Source organism: Arvicanthis niloticus, chromosome 23 (genome assembly GCF_011762505.2).
Source record: "Arvicanthis niloticus isolate mArvNil1 chromosome 23, mArvNil1.pat.X, whole genome shotgun sequence".
NCBI classification, from domain to species: Eukaryota; Metazoa; Chordata; class Mammalia; order Rodentia; family Muridae; genus Arvicanthis; species Arvicanthis niloticus.
This window is the reverse complement of record NC_133430.1, coordinates 8,121,849-8,139,923: the sequence shown is the minus strand read 5'-3', so window position 1 is coordinate 8,139,923 and position 18,075 is coordinate 8,121,849. Positions and strand designations below refer to the sequence as shown.

The 18,075-nt window shown below is 44.6% G+C and overlaps 1 protein-coding gene across 3 annotated transcripts in view; it reads left to right on the top strand.

The window, feature by feature from the left end:
• Wdr20 (WD repeat domain 20) overlaps positions 1-18,075 on the top strand; it is a 66,173-nt gene that overhangs the window by 29,429 nt on the left and 18,669 nt on the right. For all 3 annotated transcript variants that reach the window (XM_076921136.1, XM_076921135.1, XM_076921137.1), the window contains exon 2: positions 10,717-10,899. In XM_076921136.1, coding sequence (XP_076777251.1) covers positions 10,717-10,899 — 183 coding nt within the window. The remainder of the gene's footprint in view (positions 1-10,716; positions 10,900-18,075) is intronic.

The following is an 18,075-nucleotide window of genomic DNA, read 5'->3' as shown; positions in this document are numbered from 1 at the left end:
TTTGCTTCCTGGGTGCTGGGGTTGTACCTGGGATTGGTTATAGGTGTGTGCTAGCATGCCCAGCTTCTTCAGAGAGTGCCTTAATGCTTCCCCACTCCCCAATACAGTCTTAGAGATAAGGATGACCTTGAACTTTTGATTCTCTTGCCTTCCAAGTGCTAGGATTTTAATTTTTCATGTTTAATTTAAATTCTTCTTTATGTTGGAGTCAAACCTGAGTTTTGTGCTTGCTGGACAAACATTCTATTGATTGTGCTCTATCTTCACCTTGTTTGGTTGATAGGTTGTCTGGTTGGTTGGTATAAAACAGTCTCATACTGTAGCCCAGGCTAGCCTGGAACTCTGTGTAGTTCAGGGTGGCCTTGAATTTGTGGCAGTCTTTGTGCTTCAACCTTCATCATATCCTACAAAATAGTTATTTTCTTAGAGTTTAAAATGGGTGTCTTTTGCAAAAATAAAATCATTTTCTTTCCTTTCATTTGAGATATTGCCAGTCCTGTTTGGAATAGAACTACATACTTCTATGCATATTTAACAGAAGGGTCTATTAAAAATAGGTCATTTGAATATGACAGCATTTTAATGTGATGAGATCTGGTGTTAGAATGTGTGCAAATTGACTTTATCTAATGTTTATTCATAGTTTTTCTTTAATGAAGAAATTAGTATTTCATTAGCCTAAGTGAGATACCAGGACAGCAATTTATAGTGAGTGACTCTTTTTGTGATGAGCAGGAAGCTGTACACAAAGTGCCATAGTCTGAGGAGATGGTAGAGATGCAGTTTCCCGGCTTATTACAGTCATTAAAAAAACCTACTCTGTACCTGGGCAAGGTGGCACATACCTAGAATATTCCAGTGTCTGGGAGGCAGAGGCAGAACACTCTTGAGTTTCAAATTGGCTTGGGCTACATAAAGAGATTTGTCAAACAAAAATAAGGAGGGTTGAGGGTGTGAACAAAAGAACTTAGAAGAAAAACTATTCTGAGAAAAAAAAGGAGTAGATTTTTATATTGTTAACAGTTTGGGTTTTTTAGTGTAAAGCTGCCTTGGGAAAAATGGCATATGATAACAACAGAAGCTTGTCATCTTAGCAGACAGTTGCTAACAGTGCAAGGCCTGGGAGAAGATGCTCTCCTGGCTCTCAGCCTCTTCTCCTGCTGTCACCTGTCCTCCCTAAGGAGCCATTCTGGAGACTGTTGCTTCAAACTGTTGTGTCTTTAGTGAGCACTCGCCTTTGCCCATTAGAGACTGACAGAAAGGTGATGTGCTTGCTCACATCTGGCATTGCAGTGATTGCCTGTGTTCTTAGTAGCTTGCTCTTTAGCTCATTGGTTTGCTTCTGTTTCCACCTGGTTCCCTGCCCTACCTCCCATGGCCTTGCTGCTGCTGTACATTTGAAACTTCTCTGGCATTGGTGGTAGGCACTCATCCCAGGTCAGCTCATCAGAAGCATGCTAGCAGGCACCTTGCCAAAAGTTTGTTTTGGGGAAGTGAATGGATCTGGAATGCCAGGCAATGTGGGCTGTGTGCTAGTATGTACAAGAGCAAAGGAACAACTAAAACTAAGGAGGGAAAGCACTGTTATGTTCTGGAAAGTCACACCGGAAAAGAAGCATGCCAAAAATGTAGGTCAGTAAGAATTAGCCTGGTTTTCTCCATTTATATTTTGTCCACAAGCCAGTAAGACAGTTAGTCTTTATGTGTTCACAAGGGGAATTAACATTACTCGCATGCCTTTTAAGTGCCAGGAATGACGTTGGGAACCACACCATTATCACCCCTCTCTAGTGAGACGAGTGCATTAAAAGGTAGGTCTGGCATCTGGGCTAAACTGAGCAAGAATGGAACAGCTGATTACCACAAGACACAGCCACACAGAGATGGAAGCTTAGAAGTAAACATCACCTTTAGCGGGACAGTTGAGCCTGCCGTGTCTCTCACTTGGTTCCTCTATACCTAATGGTGTTTCCCTGGTTATGGCATAGGAACTGCAGTAGTAGCTGTTACACAGGCGTAGTGTACGGGGTTAAGAACTGATGTGTATACAGTACTGCAGACTATAAAGGCCCTACCAGTATTTGATGGTGGAGTTTGTGTGGGGTTTGAAGGCTTGTTTGATTTGGTTTGGGTTTTGTTAGGTTGGTTTTCTGTTTTTATAGTTGGATAGATGGTTTTCCGTTTTTATAGAAGGTAGTTAGTTGTAGCATTTTAGTCAGCAAAGGATTGTGTTTGTATCTGAGTCTCTTCTGGATCTCTTGGCTCTTTTCCCTTTATTCTTTTCTGTTACAAATATTCAGTAACACTTTCTTTGTGCCAGGCCCACTATTAGGAGATAGAGTGGTCAGTGATGTAGACCAGATGCTGACTCTTGAAACACTGAGACCATATAGATTATTATTCCTGCTGAGGTAAGTGAGTCCAAGCCTACTGATTTCTTAGTTTACTGATATATATGTAGGTACATACATCCATGGATGCTGTGTGTGTGTGTGTGTGTGTGTGTGTGTGTGTGTGTGTGTGTGTGTGTCTCATACAAGTACTTGGCTCTTTACATAGTGGCTTTTTTGTTGTTTGTTTTTGGAAATAGTGTTTGACTATGTGGCCTTGGGTCTGGCACTCACTTTGTAGATCAAGCTGACTTTGAACTCTCACAGATCATTCGCCTGCCTCTGATTCCCAAGTTCTTTACATAGTATTAATGCTAATTGTGCAGATATTTGGATGTGACTTGAACTGAAAGGACCGAGAGAAAGGTGAATTGTGTGGGTACTTTACAAGATTAAACTGCCTCAAGGATAGGTAGGAGGAGGCTTGACTGCTGACATCTGCACATGTTGTACGACTATCATTTGTGTGTTACCCATTTGCCTCTATATATTATAATGGAGGTCGTGAACATATCTGAGAATCTCTGTGTGGTATTTTTGTCACTAGGCAGTTGTGTCACTCAGCTCTGAATGCTTAGTGTCTCCTGTAATTTACAAAGTGTGGTGGTTTGAAAATGCTTGGCCCATGCAAAGTGGCACTGTTAGGAGATGTGGCCTTGTTGGAGGAAGTCTGTCACTGTGTAGGCAGGCTTCGTGGTGTCCTAGTGCTCAAGCTTTGCCCAGTATGAAAGAGAGTTCCCTCCTGACTACATGTAGAAGCCAGTCTCCTCCTAGCTGCCTTCAGATCAAGACAGAATTCTCGGCTCTTCCGGCACCATGTCTGCCTGCACACTGCCGTGCTGTCCACTGTGATGATCATGGACTAAATCTTTGAAACTGCAAGTCAGCCCCAAGTAAATGCTTTCCTTTTATATGAGTTGCCTTGGTCATGATAACTCTTACAGCCATAAGCCCTGACTATGACAGAAAGCTTTAGTTTTTCTCCAGTTCCAGAACATGAGTGGGCCAACCCCGGCATTAGAGTGTGTACCAATTCTTAATAGGTACTAGAAGCCTCAAGTCTAAGTTAAAACTGTGGAACAGTTTTTCTGTGGCAGTTTATTTTGGCTTTCATGTTTTAAGATAATATGCCTGTAGCTCTTTTTTTCCCCTGAAGTCGGTATTTTTTTGTGAGCTCGGAAAGAACATTTTTATCCTTTTTATCTGAAATGTGATCAAGAAGAATGATAGTAGAGGCCAGTGAGATGGCTCAGGGGGTAACAGTGCATGCAGTGCAAGTCTACAACCTGTGAGGAATCCTCGGAACCCCAGAGGATTCATGGGGAGTGGTAATGTAAAATACCAGTTTTACAGTTGTAAGGAGTTTAAGAATGGCTTAATGGTGACCTTTGGTTCCACCCGACTTACTGCTACTATTTTTTTTTTTTAAGAGATAAGCTCAGGCTTGCTTCAGTAGCCTTCTGACCATTTCGTTGAACTTTTTAAAAAAGGAGTTGGACTTTGACAATTTATGGAGTATTGTTAAATCACTAATAATGTGGCCATAGTTAGTACACTTTGAAGGTCGGGAAAGACCACCTCGATGAGAGGAAGCAGCACTGTGCAGGACAACGGAGTGTGTAGAAACTGCAGTGGGGAAAGGTTTCTAGGCAAAAGTTGGGATAGAAGGCCAGGCTGGCACACACACACAGGCAAAAAGCCCACTGGGAGGCTGGGATGGCTGCACTGCTCTGTCTTGCAAAAAGAGCCCTGGAAGTTTTGTATGAGATTGACCTAGAGATTCCTTAAGATGAATCTGCCAGTTTGTATGAGATTACAGGATAGGGGAGGGTGGAAGGAAACTGGTACAGACCCAGGGATGCTGTCTTAGCTAGGGTTTCCATTGCTGTGAACAGACAACATGACCACAGCAACTCTTATAAAGGAAAACATTTAATTGAGGCTGTCTTACAGTTTCAGGGCTGCAGTCCATTATCATCATGGCGGGAAACATGGTAGTGTCCAAGCAGTGCTGGTGAAGGAGCTGAGAGGTCTACATTTTGATCGAAGGCAGCAAGGAGAGACTGGATGTTTTTCACACCGGGCATAATCGAGCATTTCAGACCTCAAAGCCCTACCTCCACAATGACACTTCCTCCAATAAGGCCACACCTCCTAATAGTGCCACTCCCTATAGGCTAAGCATTCACACATGTGAGTGTATGGGGCCCAAATCCATCACAGAGGCTGAGCCATGCTGGGCCAAAATGGGATGGGCAGGCCTTAGGTGAACCCTGAAACTGTTATTTGAGCAGGGAGTGCTAGAGCAAAGCATTTCAGAGGGAAGGTGTGGGATTAGGTGTGAGAAAAGTGATCGTGAGCAAAGAAAGAACACAAAGCCCACCCTCTCCGTGTGGGCATTTTAATTGTTAAACTTGGCAGTAAAAGGACATTTTAGTCTTTTCTTGGAAAAAGACTGGTTTGTCCTGAAGTGTCTCTCAAATATGGATAGGAAGGAGAATGAATTCGCCTTTATCATTTGCGCTGCTCCCATAACACATTTAGGATCTGTCATTTAACACTTTTTTTTTTCAAAAGGAGTCAGATGTTTCTCATGTCATATCAAATGCTCTGGACACCCTGGAGGATCGACTAGCGAGTTCCTCAAAGCAAGCTCGTGATGTGGTGTGGTTGTGCTCACTACACACAGGCCCAAGTCAGGGGTACCCACTGAGCTGTGGGAGCCAGGCTGCCCCTGACCAGTCCTCTGTTAGCTTAGCAGTATTCCCCAGGGATCCAGGCAGGGTAGAAGTGTGAGCTGGAAAGAACAACTTCTCACCTATCGTTCTTCAGGAAGAGAATCCACAAGAGAATCTGTGACCCAAGGAAGAGAAATCAGGATTATTAAAGAATTGTGTGTGACAGACTAGAACTTTGGTCGTTGGCTCTGATTGCCTAGTGGAATTGCCTTAGTTCATTAAAGTTTTTATTTATCTGTAAGAGGATTTGACTTAGTTGAGCATGGTGGACACAGAAAAAGAATGTTTTATTTTGTGCCCCGTATGGCTGGCTGGTGCCTGAGGATGCCAGAAGAGAGTGTTGGATTCCCTGAAACTTCTAACGCGCCCCCCTAGAGCTTTGCATCCGCGGAGAAATCACGAGACGCAGAGATCAGGTAGTTACTGTAAACGAGGCTTTTTAATCTTTATCACCCACGTGGAGAAACATGGAGAGACGCAGAAGGGTCGAGCTGAGGAAGGGGTCCCGCTTAAGTACAGTCCAGAGTGACGTATTCACTTTTGATTGGCTGTTCGCTCACCACCCAATATGTCTCGGGATTGGCAGTGGCTAAGGCACGCCTATCTGCCTAGCAACTGCGCAGCTAAATGTTTACATCTGGAGAAACATGCGGCCAGGGCCAATCTTGGAAATGCAAACGTGTAGCCACTGAAACAGCGGCTCACTACAGAAACTGAAGTTGGAGATGCTTGTTAGCCACCATGTGGACTAACCCATAACCCAGTCCTCTGCTAGAGCAGCTAGTGCTCTTGACCCCAGAGCCACCTCTCCAGTCCTATTGAGTTTTTAAAGGATTGGGTCTCACTGTTTAGCTCTTTGTGGTTTTGTTTGATTGTTGAAGCCTCCCAAATGCTTGCAAGTGTGTATACCCAGGTTGTGGGGTCTATTTTGCATTTGTTTCTTTTTGAAACGGGTTTCACACTATAGATCAGGCTGGCCTGGAATTTGTCAATTTCTTGCCTCAGCCTGGGTTAAAAGATGTTGGTTTGGATTTGGGTTTTCTGTAGTTTGAGACAGGCCAGGCCCCATATGGCATAAATTAGCCTCTAGCTTTGAATTTTATTGTTTTGTGGCAGGATCTCATTTTACCCAGGCTGACCTCCAACTCATTTTATAACTGAGGATAACCTTGACTCTTTGGTCTTGCCTCCACTCTCAAGTGCTAGGGTCTCTGGTCTGGCATGCCTGGCAAGTATATATTTTTAAAGCATTACTTAAAATGTTCACTAAGTTGAGGACTGATGAATATGATGAGATTAATAACTTCATATGCATAACTCTGGACTCATACATACTTTTAACATTGAAAACAGTCAAGAATAATAAATGTAATTTCTTCAGTATTTTTTCAGTAAATAGTGTGTGTGGTAAGGTGGATTTCTATTGAGGCTAGAAACCAAATATGACTTGATGTCTTTAAACTGTAAGAAGTCTAAAGAAGCTGGCTCTGTTACAAATTCATGTTTAGAAGAGCTGATTGACAATTCTGATGCAAAGCACGTAGAAGCCACTAGGAAGCTGAAAGCCAAAAGCTGAATTTGTAGAACCTTTAATACAGAAATTCTACTCCTTAAGGGAGCTGTTATTGTACATGCATGTACCCCTGAATGCCAGAAGAGGGGATCAGATCCCATTACAGATGCTTGTGAGCCACCATGTTGTTGCTGGGGATTGAACTCAGAACCTCTGGAAGAACAGACAGTGCTCTTATCCTCTGAGCAGTCTCTCTAGCCCTGGATGAGAAAGTTTTTTGTGTTTTTTTTTTTTTTTTTTTCAAGACAGGGTTTCTCTGTGTAGCCCTGGCCGTCCTGGAACTCACTCTGTAGACCAGGCTGGCCTTGAACTCAGAAATCCACCTGTCTCTGCCTCCCAAGTGCTGGGATTAAAGGCGTGCGCCACCACTGCCCGTTGAGAAAGTTTTAAAGTTGGTCCTACATCACTCTTGGGACACATAGAGACACAGCTGAACCCTAGGTCATGATAACATAAAAGTGATCCTGGGCCTGGAGATAAGGCTTAGGGGGTAAGAGCATGTGTAGCCTTTCAGAGGACCTGGCTCACTTCTTCGTAGTCACAGTGATGTATGCTCTAGTCCCAGTGGATCTGAGGCCCTCTGGCCTTGACAGGTATTGTATACACATGGGCCACAAGTGTGCATACATGCAAATCACCTGTACACATAAAATAAAAATAAATCTTAAAGAACTAAAACTTCTGAAGCCATGCAAGTGCTTAAGCATTTAGACTGTGGAGTTATTGAAGTGCTTGGGAACTTGGATAAATTGAGGCGCACAGAGTAGTAGCCAAGAGAACCATTGAGTCTTAAAAGTGACTGGCAGGATTCCTGAAGTGACCATGGAGACTACTGTAGCTAAGGGCACAGCACAGGAAAGCTGCAGAAAGAGACTCTGTCCACTGAGGCTTGGCATGGAGAGTAACTGGAGGTAGAGGAGAAGACTGGGCCATGACCCTGCAGCCCCCATAGTCTGTTCTCAGACATGAAATGGGGTAATGGTCTCAAATTCCTAGTGTGGGGCTGCTCTGTAGTAAAGAGAACTCTTGCTTTGTGAAAGAAGGTGGGTTGTGGCAAACAGGGAGGTTTCATGCTTTGATTAGTGACAGGAAAAAGCTAGCTGTCAAGAGGGAAGGTTGGGTTTAAGGCTAAATTTGCACTTTGTAAGCTTGAAAGTGTAAACTTTCCCCTTCTGCCAGATGGCCTGGAGCTGGGAAGCCGGGGAGTCATGACCCCTTGAATCAGGGCTGAGGCTGGCTCAGGAAGTGACTGCTGCCATTAGAAGGGGGTGTGAGCCCCAAGTAGTGTCACACACAGTGGGGAGGAAGTAGGAAAGAAATACACAGAGCTAGATGATTGGTTGTTGAGAGAAGACAATCTGGGAGACAGCCATGCTGTTTGAACTGAGACTGTGTGGTAGCCTCCTTCTGCCTAGGCTAAATTGAAGATATCTCAAGTATTGATAGTAGAGTCCATGATGTATTAGAAAAATAATTTTTATGTGTGGGGAATCACTTCAGGCTTTACAGTTTGGGTAGGTAGCACAGTGCCTGGTGTGCCATTAGGGGAGAGGAGCTTGCACAGAAGAGTAGCCTGAGGCAGGAGAGAGCAAGCAAGTGTCCTAGGGTCCAGCTGTGTGGTCCTGCGTCAATTCCCAGTAAAACATGGTGGCTCACAACCATCTGTAATGGAATCTAATGCCCTCTTGTGGCTCTCTTGGTGTAGATGCAGGTAGAACACTCCTGTACATTAAATAAATCTTTTTTTTTAACCTTTCTCATTTATCTTTCTTACTAATTTTTTTGGGTAAGGGTGACTGTGGGTTTGAGACAGGGGTCTCAAACTGTGCCCCTGGCTATCCTGGAATTGCTCTATAGACCAGCCTGGCCTGGAATTCAGAGATTGCCTGCTTCTGTCTTCTGTCTTCTGTCTCCCAGTTGCTAGGATTAAAGGTGTGTACCACTACTGCCCGACTCCAATTGTTAGTTAAAAAAAAAAAAAACCAAACTGTTAGACAGGCCAGCCTGATCCACAGAGAAACCCTGTTTCAAAAAGTTGACCATACGTCAGTGCTGTCTCCTGTGCACACCCCCTTGTTCCGTGCTCCACTCTGAATCCACAGTTGGTGGGATAGATAGAAAGTCTCACTGGTTTTGGTTGGTTTGTGTTTTGAGGCAAGATCTCACTGTGTGGCCTGAATTCTGAAACCTTGCTGATCTTTGCCTCTTTTGAGACAGGGTTTCTCTGTGTAGCCCTGGCTGTCCTGGAACTCACTTTGTAGACCAGGCTGGTCTCGAACTCAGAAATCCACCTGCCTCTGCCTCCCAAGGGCTGGGATTAAAGGTGTGCACCACCACCGCCCGGCCTGACCTTTGCCTCTCAAATGCTGGGAGTAAAGGTGTGCACCTTACCTGTGCTTTAATAGAGGTGAGCTGGGAAGGTAGCCTGCCTCCTTTGTGCCAGGCTTCCAGGATCACATGTCCCTAACTATGGAGTCCTCAGTTTGGAGCATACTCATAGTCATAATTCTGAAGTCCTCTTTTCTACTAAGTATTGTACTTGGAAGTCAAACACAAAGTCATCTAGTGTCACAGGCCCCTTTGGAGGAAGAGGGTACCGGGGTCTGTGGGTTTGCAGTGGTGCCTGGGGTGAGGAGGAAGTGAGAGAAGATGGACATGCTGAAGAGACTGCTCCATTTGTGCTTTTGCCTTTCCCTTTCTAGTTAGTTACTTTAATGTCTGTAAAGGTATGCAAAGACTCATTAGGCTTGGCAGCAAGCACCTGTACCTACCAAGCCATCTCGATGGCCCTCCACCTGTGATTTAAGCATAGAAGGGGGTATGGCTATTTGATTCAACAAAAACAGCCCAGCATATTGTGCTTCCATGGGACACTTCTTGAAGAAGATACGCTTTTGCAAAAGAAAGGAAACCTGTCTATCTGCATTCAATCCCTGTGACCCAGGTAGTAGAAGCAGAAGCAGAAGCAGAGCCAGCCCTGACTTGTATAACTTGTCTGCCAGCCTCCAGGACTCCACATGTCTCCCGGGGATGTACACACAATAAATGAAAAAAACAAAAAAACAAAAAACAAAAAAAAAAAAAAACGAAAAATGGCACACAATTCATTCCAGCACTCAGGAGGCAGAGACAGGTGGACTTCTGTGAGTCCTAGGCCAGCCTGGTCTACAGACTGAGTTCTGGGACAGCCAGGGCTACACAGAAAACCTGTCGTAAAATGGAAAAAAAGAAAAATGTAATGGGGGGAATTGGGGGACCCATTGAAAAGTCACTTTTAACTTGAGTTGGAAACTGTTTGCTTTTTGACCTTGGAATGTAGTAGATGTGTTTTCTCCACATCTGCTTATGGTCAGCAGAGCAGGTCTGGTTTCCAAATCCAGCTCTGACATTTGCCAGGTAGGACAGTGACCTAAAGGTGGCAGCAGAGAAGGAAGCCTTCTGTGACTGCTGTGACCAGCAGTGCTTCTCAGACCCTGAGGCACCAGCTCTCTTGTCAAACCACAGCTCGGTGGCTACTCCAGTCATTTCTAGGGCAGGACCTGCAGGGGGCTTGGGAGTCTGCACTGTGAGTTACCTGGCAGTCTGTGACCCACACTTGAGTGAGCGCTAGGTAACGGAGGAGTGGGTGCTCAGGTGCAGTAGACATTCCTGAGCTTACTGTGGATAGACTTACTGGGCTAGAATTCCTGGAATGCGTTTGGAAATGTGAAATTTAGGATCAAATCAGTTTTCCTTCTGAAATTCAAAAGTCATTGTTACATGTATTTGAAGGAGGAAAAGTTGTGGAAATGACAGTTACGAATGAATATATATATATATGTATGTATATGTATATGTATAGTCTAAATATCTAATTGGCTACATATGTGAAATTGTTTTTGTAAAATATGCAGTGAATGTTAAGTCACAATTTTAAATAAATTAAAAAATTGTAGTTCATAATGGGATATAAAGTTTAACTTAGCTCTCTCACCGTAGTTGCTGTTTATTGTATTATTTTTCTCTTTCCCTCCAGGCTGCTGACTTGAGTAAACCAATAGATAAAAGGATATACAAAGGAACACAGCCCACTTGTCATGACTTCAACCACCTAACAGCCACCGCAGAGAGCGTCTCTCTCCTAGTGGGCTTTTCCGCAGGCCAAGTCCAGCTTATAGATCCAATCAAGAAAGAAACCAGCAAGCTATTTAATGAGGAAGTAAGTAGCGCTCCCCCTCAGCTATTGAGAACCCCTGGAAGAGTGTCTGTGTTCTCACTCAGAGGGAGCAGGCCTTTTCACAGTTTGAGCTAAGCCCATTGTCCATTAGCTCTGCTGTCTTTACCTAGTATTATGTAACTTTAAATGTGGTAGATGAATGTGCTAACCGTGGTTTTCCTTGAAGTGACTGTTCTGTGCATTTGTACAGAGAATGATCCGCTCTCTACAGCAGGTACTTCAAAACCCTCTGCATGGGCTGGGGAAGGTGGCTCAGTGGATAAAGTCTTATTTTGGATTTCCAGCACCCACGTAGAAAGTCAGGCACAGCCACATGTGTCTTCATTCCATCCCTAGGAAGTGGAGCCTGAAGGATCCCTGGGAGTCAATACTCAGCTAGTCTCGATGAGTCAAGGGAGCTCCAAGCTTCAGGGAGAGACCCTGGTTTTCTTTTTTTTTCTTTTTTAAGAAGACGTATAATAGTAGAGGAAGCTATAGCATGTTGACCTCTGGTCTCTACAGGCATATGCATCTGTGCATATATGCATAACACATCACTTAGACAATGGGGACACGCATATTGATAACTTAAGATATGATTTTTGTGTTTTTGTTGTTGTTTTGTTTTGTTTTGAGACTGGGCCTTGTTGTGTAGCCCTAACTGGCCTGGAACTCACAGAGATCCTTCTGCTATTGCCCTCCAAGTTCTGGGATTAAAGGCATGCACCACCACTGCCAGCTCTTGATATGTATATTTTAAACAAGAAAATGCAGAATTCTAGACACTGTTCACGTTGTTGGGCAGTTTCATACAGATGGAATGACATGGTGGTGACGTGGTGGTCCGCAGGCTGCTCAAGCTACAGCTTAGCTTCTGAGTGTGTGTCTGACAGGCATTTGGCTAAGGGGTAGCTTTCATGCTCTTGAAAATATTTCTTATACAATCCCTTGGACATGGTCAGACCTGAAAGTGAGTCAAGAGACAGGTTTTGCAGTGTTGTGCACTGGGATCTCAGGCACATCTTCGTTTCTGTTCAGATGGGGACTTGAGCTGTCTCACCTACCCATTAGGAATACTTTCACAAAGCACACAGAAGTTGCCAAATAGATTGTATTTATTCAAGCTGTGACAGTGGATGTTCAGTTCCAAGTCTTACTGCGTATTTGGTACTTTTCCTCTTCTGTTTCAGTATGCCTTTCCTAGGAGATAGCAGAGATGCAGTGCCCTTGATGAGGTGGACACTCTGGGTTCCAGTCTCCACCTTGTTACTCAGCCTTTTATGAAAGGTTGTAGTATGTGGGCTTCATGTCAGAAGGATGTGTGCTTTGCCCTGCTGCTTAGTTTCAATATCATGTTCATGGAGCAGGGATGTGCTCGAAATTCTGCTTTGTAATTAGAAGTAATTTTCAGAAGGGAAAGAGTAACCTCAGACTTGATACACGGCAGTCATAGTTCTGATTCTTTGTAGTCCTTATGGCATATGCTGTCTGCATGTCCGGTATCATCCTGGGGCCTCTGGGCCGACTGGGAATAAACTTGCCCTTTGAATCGATATCTGAAGAGAAAAACTTTTTTGTTTGTTTGTTTTTTTGGTTTTTCGAGACAGGGTTTCTCTGTGTAGTCCTGGCTGTCCTGGAACTCACTCTGTAGACCAGGATGGCCTCGAACTCAGAAATCCACCTGCTTCTGCCTCCCAAGTGCTGGGATTAAAGGCGTGCGCCACCACCGCCTGGCGAGAAAAACTATTTAACCCCATTTTCCCTTTAAAAAAAAAAAAAAAAAAACTTAATCAGAAAAGAATCTGTTTACTCAGGTATTCTTACTGATCATCTGATTTGTCAGTAGCTGAGTGATTTTTTTATTTATTTTATTTTATTTTTTTTATTTTTATGGGGACTTGAGGAAGATGGCGAGGTAGGAGGCACAGAGTTGCTCTTCTCTGCACTGTTAACAGAAGCTGGAGTTGGAGCCATTGTGGGACTTTGTGTTTGGGTAGAAGAGCGTGTGATGGACTGGGACTGGATTGAACCCCGTGCCAAGCTGTTGGTAAACAAGACCAGAGGCAGTTCTGACCGAGGATGGCACAGAATGCCACTTAGCGAACAAGAAAGGGTTGTGTGTTGTGCTGGGGGAGGGTCGGGAGCTGGAGTCCACATCAGTGATGAAGCTACAGGACAGAAGGTGGCTCCTCCCTCTTCATGATGGAAGCACAGGTTCCTGCCTACTCTTTGATTGCAGTTGAAAGCGGCTATTCAGAACGCTAGGACTACTGTGTGTGCTTTAATGCCAGCTTGGCATTTGGAGCTCAGAATTGAAAGTGAATTGTCTTCACAAGTCTTAGCGATAGGAGTCCATTTCTCAGGTATGAGGGCAGCCCGAGTTTCTCAGAGTGGCAGGAATGCTGGAAAAAGGTGCTTATATGCTCAGCTTTTCTCAGCATCAGTGTGAGATAGGGGTTCTGGGACTGGTCCATAGGAGAGGAAAGGTTGGTCTTCACTTTACAGATGAAGCAATCTTCAAAGAGGTGCTGAGTGCCTTGTCCACATCAGGTAGCAAATTCATAGAGCCATCATGATAGAGCTGGAACCAGAAATTAATTCCAGAAACTCTCTCCCTGGTTGTAGACTCAGCCTGGTCTCAGCAGTTCAGTTCATAAGGACGGTCAGGGAGACTGTAGGCGTGTTATCACCGCCACAGCAGCGAGGTGCTGGTGCATAAGTACTGCATGTGTTTGTTCTTCTGGTTTCCTCATGGAGATCAGACTGGCCTAGAACTCACTTTGTAGACCAGGCTAGCCTTGAACTTACAGAGATCCATCTGCCTCTGCTTCCCAAGTGCTGGGATCAAAGCTGTGCTCCACCACACTCAACACATGTATTCTTTAATATGTGTCAAATAAAGACTGTTTTTACACTTACTTATTTTATGTACATAAGTGTTTTGCCTACATTTATATCTGTATACCACATTCATGCCTGGTGCTGAGGAGGTCAGAAGAGGGTGTCAGATCCCCCGGAACTGAAGTTACAGTCATTTATTAGCCACCATATGGGTGGTGGGAATTGAACTGGTCCTTTGCAAGCTTTTAGCCACTGAGGCATTTTTCTAGATGCCCCCCACCCCCCAACCCCCGGAATTTGGCTGGTGGCATGGAGTAGCTTGTTGTGAGGCTGAGGGCTGAGGTAGAAGGATCACTAATTTGAAGCCAGTCTTGGCTGCACATAGATCCTGTCTCTAGAGAACAGTAGGGATGGAGGAAGAAAACAGTTAGATTTTGTAAAGGGGTCTGAGAAGTTCTTCCAGAATATAATACTGGGCCTTGGGGCACTTATGAGGGCAGGAGGAAGGCAAGGGTACCCTGCAAACTGAAGAAATAGAGCCAGGCATGGTGTTGTGTGCCTGTAATCCCAGCCTGGTCTTCAGAATGAGGCCCTGTCCAAAAAACAAACAAATCAGAACAAAAACAATTGTCATTGTCATTTACTAGAACATCAAATGACAACAGAGTGAAGCCACTTGGAGTTGTAGCAGTGGTCATCAGAAAGAGGAATTACAGCCAAATTATTCATGTCCTGCTGGGAGATTTGGACTTAACTTGGATTAGGGGACTAGCTTTTAATCAAGGATCAAATGTAGTTTTTTAGATCTCTTGTCACTTCTAGAAGGTAGATCGGAGTGAAGGAAACGACCATGAAGATAGTAAGACCAGTGAGAAGGTTCTAGTGAGTGTCCAGGGGAGAGCAGGGGCCTTGAACTAGCCTTTTGACTGTTCTCTTACTCATTCAGCAGACCTTGACCACCTGCAGCACTGGGCCTGCAGCAGCAGATCAAACCTGCCCTCTGTTGTTCCTCTTGGAGAAAAGGTATAAATAGCAGTAGCACCCACACATAGTGCTGGCTACAGACGGTGACCCATTGTGGTATAGGAGGAAGTGCAGACTGCTTTAAGCTGTCAGGTGAGAAGTTCTGTCAGAGGAAGTGGTGTGCTTCAAGGTGAGCCTCTGAGGAGGAGGAGGAAGAAGAGGAGGAGGAGGGAGGAGAAGGCCACAGACATAAGGAGCTAGAGACAGGCCATTTCTTCAGCAGAGGTGGCAGGTAAACCATTTGGGATAGAAAAGAATACAGAATCAGGGAAACAAGACTACAGCTTTTAGGCAGAGCAGTGTAAGGCGAGGAATGAGCAGGGCCTGGTCCAGGTAGAGTTGCTTAAAGAAGCCTGGATCAAAGGGGATGGAAAGACAATCAGGTTTTCATGGGTTATTTTTAAAGATCCTCCTTACCCTCCCCCCTCCCCCTCCCCCCCTCCCCCTCCCCCCTCCCCCTCCCCCCCTCCCCCTCCCCCCTCCCCCCTCCCCCCTCCCCTTTGTCTCTGTGTAGTCAGTGCCAGAGGAGGCCTGAAGAGGGTATCAAGTTCCATGAAGGTGAAGTCACAGGAAGTTGGGAACTGCCTGATGGGGGCGCTGGGAAGCCACTGAGCTTATCCTCCAGTCCAGATGGTTAGGAACTCACTCTGGCTCCTTCTTAGAACGTGAGTTGGAGAGGTATTGATAAGTCTAAGGTTCTGGCTGTCCCTGCACTGAGACTGTGAAAGGAGCCGGAGTCAGTAATGGAGGGAGGGTAAAGTTGCACCGTGTCCCTGATTTGTTTAAGAAACCTGCAGATACTTCAGGTATGGATCTGAAAGGCTGGGGGTTGGTTGGTTGGTTGGTTGGTTGGTTGGTTGGTTTGCTAAGTAGGGAAATAGACAGGCAAGATGACTCAGAAAGTACAGATAACAATTGGCCACGTTGGATGACTTGCATTCCATCCCTAGAACACATTGGGAAAGGAGGACCAGCTCACACTCTGACACACACATGCACACTTACACACACAACAAACAGATACATAAATGTAATGAAGTTTAAGGAGGGATAACAATTTGAGAGTTGCCAGCATGTGATCACAGCTCTGAGATTCCATTCAACAGTCTGTGGGGAGAGTGCGCTAGAACAAAGAAGAAGCCTGGGACGGAGCTGACCGTATTCCAGAACTGTAGCCCTCGCATGCCGTTCCTCAGAACACCAGACACCAGTGAATGCCCCCACACCGACAGAATTCACAGTGCCTAAGAACACAGGTCCTTACCTGCAGACGGGTTCAGAACGGCACTCTTGTCTGCATGTTTGGGTCTGTACCTCACCTCTTGTGAGCAGGTGGGATGGGAAGAACAGTACTGGAGCAGGTGCTATGGGGTGAATTTGAAGGATAAACTTTTTAAATTTTGCAGGACAGAGACTCAGCACTGGTAAGGCAGAGTGGGCCTGTGTGTCAAAGCCGTGGGTCTCTCTGTCTTCCTCACTAAATCCTCCCTTGCCACCTGCTATGTGCATGAGCACGCAGTTGCATGCGCCCAGTTCTGATGTCTGGTACTGGTACATACAACTTTCAGATGTGTGAAGAAAATGGAATTGTAAGTTCTTCATATGTACTGGAGATAAAAATAGATAACATTATATCTAAAACCAAGTATATTTTCAAAGGTAATTTTTTTTGCCTGCAAATTAAAACTATAGGAATTTTAAGTGCTTGTTTATAGAAAAACTGGAAAACAAAAAGCCAGGAAAACATCATCTATAAATCGTAGTGCTTACTGTTAATCATCACAGTCTCCCTCCCTCCTTTTTTCCCTCCCTCTCCCTTCCTCTCCTCTCCTCTCTCTCTCCCTTTTTTTTCCTTTTTTGGCGGGGGTTTTGTTTGTTTGTTTGTTTGTTTGTTTTTTGAGACAGGATTTCTCTGTGTAACAGCCCTGGCTGTCCAGGAACTCACTTTGTAGACCGGGCTGGCCTCAAACGTATAGAGATCTACTTGCCTCTACCTCTCAAGTACTGGGATCAAAGGTGTGAGGTACCATGCCTGGCTTCTTCCTTCCTTTCTTAATGGGGTAATAACTGGAGGATTCACACTTTTCAGTAGAGATGCGTGCTGACCTTGAGTTTGCCCCTGGCCACTCCAGGACTAAACAGAGGGGAGCCCTGGCACTGTCTTGTTTCTAGTGTTGGGCCTATCCCCAGACACTATAGAGACTCATGTACTTCTCCTTTTTCTGACCAGAAGGAAGGGGAAATGCCCAGTCCTTCTAGACTCTTCTGGGAAGTAAATCCTCAGCTCCTTCCTGTCTCTCCCTTTTCTAGTTTCTTAAAGTAGATCTGAGGTTTCTGTTTATTATTTTCTGTATGTATTTTGCCGCAGAGTTCAACAAGATGGTGGTATCTACCCAGGCATTGTGATCAATGTTTCTGACTTGCTGGAACACCAAAGAGTTTGTTTTGTAATGACTGGTTATATACTGGGAAAGAAGTGTTACAAAGGGACACTTGTTATAATAATCAAAAGTTTTCTTTGTAAAAGTTCTGATTTGGGGTATATCCACAGGATGGTGACTTAAAGGAATATTGAAAGTATGTTTGCTTGCTTGTTTTGTTGGTTTTAGGTTTTTGAGACAGGGTTTATCTGTGTAGCTCTGGCTGTTCTGGAACTCACTGTAGATCAGGCTGGCCTCTGCCTTCCCCAGTGCTGGGATCAAAGGCATGTACCACCACTGCCCAACTTGAAAGTTTTTTTTTTTTTTTTTTAAATTATCATATATTGGGGTTGGAGAGATGGCTCAGTGGTTAAGAGCACTGACTACCCTTCCAGAGGTCCTAAGTTCAATTCCTATGAACCACATGGTGGCTCACAACCATCTGTAATGGAATCTGATGCCCTCCTCTGGTGTGTCTTAATACAGTGTACTCCTATACGTCAAATAAATAAATCTTTTTAAAAAATTATATTAATAATGGAATTTTCTTTTTAAAGATTTATTTATATGTGTCTGTACATGTATGTACATGTTCATACCTCCTCTTGGAGGTCAGAACCCCGTGACAGAGTCCCTTAGAGCTGATGGTACAGGTGGCTGTGAGCCTCTGGGTGTGGGCGTTGTGAGAGGCTCTCAGAAGGAAGCTTGCTAGCTGCCTGGTCTCACTCTGGCTCCATCATGACCTTTTCTTATGTGTTCATTGTTGAAGTGATGTTTTGGTGCACTGTGTGAAGTTGTGTCTCTGTCCTTTGCCTACCTAAGGCACCTTCTGATTGGTTTAAATAAAAAGCCTGTGGCCTATAACAAAAGGCAGGATAGTATGGTGGGATACCTG